This window comes from Austrofundulus limnaeus, unplaced genomic scaffold (genome assembly GCF_001266775.1).
Source record: "Austrofundulus limnaeus strain Quisiro unplaced genomic scaffold, Austrofundulus_limnaeus-1.0 Scaffold850, whole genome shotgun sequence".
Taxonomy (NCBI): Eukaryota; Metazoa; Chordata; class Actinopteri; order Cyprinodontiformes; family Rivulidae; genus Austrofundulus; species Austrofundulus limnaeus.
In genome coordinates this window covers 81,134-86,543 of record NW_013953252.1, presented here as the reverse complement: position 1 = coordinate 86,543, position 5,410 = coordinate 81,134, and the positions used below count along the sequence as shown (strand labels likewise).

The following is a 5,410-nucleotide window of genomic DNA, read 5'->3' as shown; positions in this document are numbered from 1 at the left end:
ATTTAATAGTTTGTAGAATGAGGAAAAGAGATAAAAAGAACAAATAATAAATTTTAGATGTAAAACTATTATTAATTTATTATTATAATTTATTTACATTTAGAATTTCGATTCTTCTCTAATTCTTTACTTTTTGCTTTCTTCTTGGTCGCTGGTTCTGTCTGTGGCTAAACCAGTGTTCTATGACCCAGTAAGCAGTTCTGAACTGAAGCTATTTAAAACAGGTAATATGTTAAATGTTTACAAACAGCTATTCTAAAAAATCTGAAGTGTTTTCTTCACATGTGTGCAAGCACATTTAAATCAAACAAGAAAAATGAAGATAATGTGTAGCAGCAATACCTTTGCTGACGAATAAATTTAACTTTACCTGTTGTGCTGGAAGACCTCAAAGCCATAGATGTCCAGCAGGCCAATGACAGAGTAATTTTTACACGAATCATCCTGTTAAACAAGAAGAAGACTCATCACTGGCTGCAAATAAAAGCGATAACTTTAAACAAGAAAAACAAACTGATGTTAAACAGCAGTAACACTGAGAGGCCAGCAGGTGGCGCTGTGCGGCTGCAGACTGAGTACCGGGTATTCTAGTGACGTGTTGATCTTGTTAACCAGCCAGGTGAAGGTGCGTCCGTAAACTGCTTTGGACAAAGCATCACGAGCTGAAGATGCCTGCTCCAGGTTCAGAGGGCTCACGAGCTGCTCACATAAACACACACACACACAAACCCATCACTTAAACAAGTAGTAATATTTTAACATTAGAGCAGAGCTGACATCACACAGACTCGTTTTATCACGTACCTCCTCTCCTTTAGCGATGATCTTTTTGTGCGTGAGTGCCTCTGTCAGCGCCGCTCCATTCACACCCAACAACTGGAGAAAAAAACACATTAATATAAAAGTTTAATCTACATTCCAGCTGCAGCGGAGGCAGAACCACCCAACCAAACAGATCTGAGAAGAAGGCTTAGAAAATCTCATCATTTCATTGCCTGAAACAGATTTATTTGTGGGAATAATGAACCACAGCTTTAGTTTTCCTGTTTATACTTTGATTAAAAAATGATCTTTGCAAACAAACAACTTATTCTGGATATATTAGGTCAATTTAACAATTCATATCAAAGTGTTCAGATCAATAATGTGTTATGAGTTTTTTATTATTTACTTTATTTGTAATATTGCTTTATAGAAATGCAACGAGGTTTCATTAAATCCTTTAAAGTATTGCTCTCTGCCCTCTGCTTTGTCATAGTCGTTTTATTTTTGTTTTCTTATGCTCTTTTTAACCTTTAGCTACATCCTTGGTTATTTTAGCTTTTAGCTATGATTTACCAAATTGTAGGTTCTAGACACAGTTCTACTACATTAACTTTTAGCTTAGCTTTTGCTAATTGTAGCTTTTACCTACTGTTTTTCTAAATTAAGCTTCTAGTAACTGTTTTGTATTGAAGCCTAGAGTGGATGTTTTCTGCACATAATCTTTTCCATGGTTTTCTCCTGATAATGTCGTTATCAGGAGAAAACCATGGAAAAATTACCTGCAGAAAACGTCCGCTCTAGGCTTCCGTAGTTCTGCTAATTGTATCTTTTACCATCTGTTTTTCTTTTAGCTACAGTTGTGTTGACTTTAGCCTCTGTTTGTTTTAACTTGTATTAGCCCCTCTTTATTTGAATGTTTAATTCAGAATATCATCTCTCTTGTCTTGTTTTCACTGGTTTCCTCTGCAGTGCTGTGAACATAAACACAGCTTTATCTGCCTACTGGTTAGGAGGGAACACAAGATAAAGAAAGATGTTTTGGCAACTCTTGAGGCGATGAGAAAAATACACAGATACTAAAAGGGATCATGGTAAATTACAGTATTTGTTTTAGTAATTTTATCTCCTGAAGGAAATTTTCTCTTTTCAAGTATTTTATAATATCAGAATGATACAGATCTGTATTCTTCATTCAAGAAAAATGTTGGTTTTGTATTTAATTCCAGCAGTTTAGAGAGCAGGGTTCTCTGAGTTTTTATGTCAACTTTATGACAATGTGGTCAATAATCAGTGTAAATGCCTTACAGGATTCACACTATTGAATTGAAGTTTTTATTTAGTTTTTTTTTCTTATTTTTTCCTTGTCTTTTCTTTTTTTCCCCTAATTATTATTATTATTATTGCTTTAAATTAACTGTAGAAAAAAGGGGCAGATACTGTGTTATACTGTATGATTTTTTCTTCTTTCTGCCTCCTTTCATTTCAATTTGATTTGTATATATTGTTTTTTTGTTGTGATATGTTGTGTATATCTTTTGTTTTTAATGTGTTTAACTTTTTTTGTTTTAAATGAAATGAATAAACAATTTAAACTTAAAACTTAAACTACTGAGATCATTTTTTACGCTTATTACGTTTTTTGGCCTCTTTCTCGTTCCACAATTTTTAAGCTATTTCAACTATTCATATATCAAAATGTTCAGCTCATTCAGCCATGACTTTTGGTATTTCAGCTATTTTTACTTTTTAGCTATTTCACTTTTTTAGCCACTTTTTTGCGACTGAAAATGAATGGAGCTATTTTTAACAACCACTAAATCCTTCAAATTGTTTCTAAATCTTTACAAAACTTTACACAATTTGTTCTGGTTTTGCTCTTATTAAATTCACTGTGACAATTTTAGCTACTTATTTTTGCAAATTTTAGCTTTTTTTCTAGTGTTTTAGCTATATATCTGTCCTTTTCTGTTATTCTTCTGCTAATTTTTACTATTTTGTGCTTCTTTCTGCTATTTTAAGTTATTTATGCTTCTTACAGATGCTTTCTTCTATGTTCAGCTATTTTAGCTTTTGGCTTTTTATGCTATTTCAGCTATATTTTTCCTTTTTTTATACTGATTTTCTGATTTTTTTGTGCTTCTTTCAGATTTTTCTTTCAGCAGCTTTCAGCTAAAGTTTTCAGCAACAGGCATTCACAATAGCATTGTCGCAGGAAATGCAATTTCTCTAGTTCTAGTTTTTTTCATGTGTTGTCAGTAAAGTTTGTGAAGCTGCTGGGTTTAGTCTTACCCTGGCCAGATACTTGATCTGTATATCTGAGGTGATGCAGGCGTTGCCCTCTTCCTCACCATACTGCACATTGCCAAGGTGAAGCACGCTGGCAATTATGTTCAACAACTCCTGCACAGACAAAACACACAGGAGGAGGCAGTGAAAAACAGAGCAGCAGGAGGGTGCGGAGGGCCAGATGAAAGCAATAAAACAGAACAAAGGTTAGGAGATAAAAAGAGCCGTGGTCCAGTAAAACTGAGGCTGTCTTTACGAGATGCTTGACTCTGCTTCAGATCGGAGCAGGAGAAAAAAACGAGGCAAGCTGCACACCAGGTCTCCACAGATGAGCTGCACACACACCTGTTGCTCCTGAGCAGCGTGAGTTCTGGAGGAACAAGCCCAGACTCATGATTTTGTAGGCAGACTCCCACGCTGAGCAGGAGTGAGTCTGAGCTGTATAATAACAGCTTCACGTCTAACAAACATCCGCACTGACACAAACAGCCTGAGGCACACAGCACCCCAATGATGCTGCAATAAAGGGTTACCATTTAGCAGCAATATTTAGTCCTCTCTGTGGTTACATTTGTTGATCTCGACAATTTAGAAGTGATTAAAGTGAACTGAGTTATGTCTATTTCATGGAAACATTCAGCTGCTGATATTCCCACATTACACAAGTCAGACTGTGCAAGCTAACGTCATGGGAAACCTTACCTTGTTTCACTTTTGTTTTATATACAAGGTTTTAAAGTGCGTGTGACGTACTGTATATTCTTCAAACACAAAATGTCAAAGAAAACATCTTTCTATTTTAGAAAGTTGGAATAATACACACAATTTACCCCATTTTGTCCCATTACTGGCACACTTTCTTTTGAACTTAGCTCAGCAAAGTGAAACAGGAAGTGACATCAGAGGAGAACTCTTTAACAAAGAAAACTCTGGTTTTTGTTTATTGAAGCAATTTTATTTTAACTCTGTCTCTTCATTTCTCTGATAGAGACTAAAAATAATSTAAAGAAACATCAGATTCTTCTCTACAGTTTGAGTTGTAACAACGCTCTGTTTACATGCAGACACTCCCCTTTGACATCACTTCCTGTTACTTCACAGGCAAATATCTCAACAACTGTTCATCTCAGCGATATGAAATTTATTCTGCAATATTTTATCAACGTCCTCTTTCTAAAACTGCATTCATGTGTATTACAAAAATTTGACATCACAGGCACTTTAAATGTATCCTCAGAAAAACAACAACAGCTCATTTTAAATTGACACTGCTTCATATTTTGTCTCTAATACACTATGAACACTGCAAATTTTTTACTCCGTTTTTGCACATCATTTGCACCTGGTATCAAGTAGGGGTTCCTGCAGGGTTGTTCTGTGGGTGGAGTTTGCCCTAAGATTGGAGGAGTTGATGTGTGGGCGGAGTTTGTGTTAACCGTGATTGGCAGAGTTGGTCTGTGGGTGGTCTGTGGGTGGAGTTGGTCCTAACCATGATTGGTTGGATTGACTTGTACTGCGGAGCAACTTAAAAGAGGATGTAATGATAATAGTAAAATAATGATGTATTGACTGTCTATGTACAGTTTAAAACAGAACGATGACTCCAATAAAATTATTGTGAGTTTCTTAATATAATTTATTGATTTCATGCAGATAGCACTTCCCTGTCTCAAGTTATGACTAAAATAATCTCTATATTTTAAAATTATAGGCACCTCCTGCTCATTTCGACCCAGCTGCCCCACAGCTTTTTCAAACCCCACCGTCAATCTGACCAATCACATCTTGGGTAAACTCCTCCCACAAAGTAAGAAACTCCTCCTTAGTTCAGTTCAGTTCAGTTTATTTATATAGCACCAAGTCACAACATACGTTGTCTCAGGGCACTGTACATAAAGAATAATCTAAAGAAGAAGCCAGCAGATTGTGTTGAATCACTTCATCACAGTCTCCCATCCTGAGCAAACGGTGGAGAGGAAAAACTCCCTGCTAATCAGGAAGAAACCTCCAGCAGAACCAGGCTCAGTGACATTACTCCCTGGTATCTGTTCCTTCTCAGAGTCATCTTCATAAATGAAGTAGCATGCTGATGCAAACAATCATCAAGTTCAGCAGATGTGAGCAACTTTTCTTTTTGTGTCAGATAGTTGTCACAGTCTAAGATCAGTATTTGACTAAGCTGCGACTATTAGTGATTAGTTAAAGTCTCCAAAATGTCTCAAAACAACTGTGGGGGATTTTCCAAAATAATTTTTTTACTTGTTTCTAAAGGCTGTCCTCATTTACAGGTCCTTCTCAAAAAATTAGCATATTGTGATAAAGTTCATTATTTTCTGTAATGTACTGATAAACATTAAAC

The 5,410-nt window shown here is 35.8% G+C and overlaps 1 protein-coding gene across 1 annotated transcript in view; it reads right to left on the bottom strand.

Moving 5' to 3' along the window:
* LOC106532914 (unconventional myosin-Ic) overlaps positions 1-5,410 on the bottom strand; it is a gene marked incomplete in the record, with an annotated part of 69,009 nt that overhangs the window by 35,162 nt on the left and 28,437 nt on the right. The window contains 4 exon segments of the mRNA XM_014029081.1: positions 371-444; positions 580-699; positions 805-876; positions 3,055-3,165. Of these exon segments, the coding sequence (XP_013884535.1) occupies positions 371-444; positions 580-699; positions 805-876; positions 3,055-3,165 (377 nt within the window).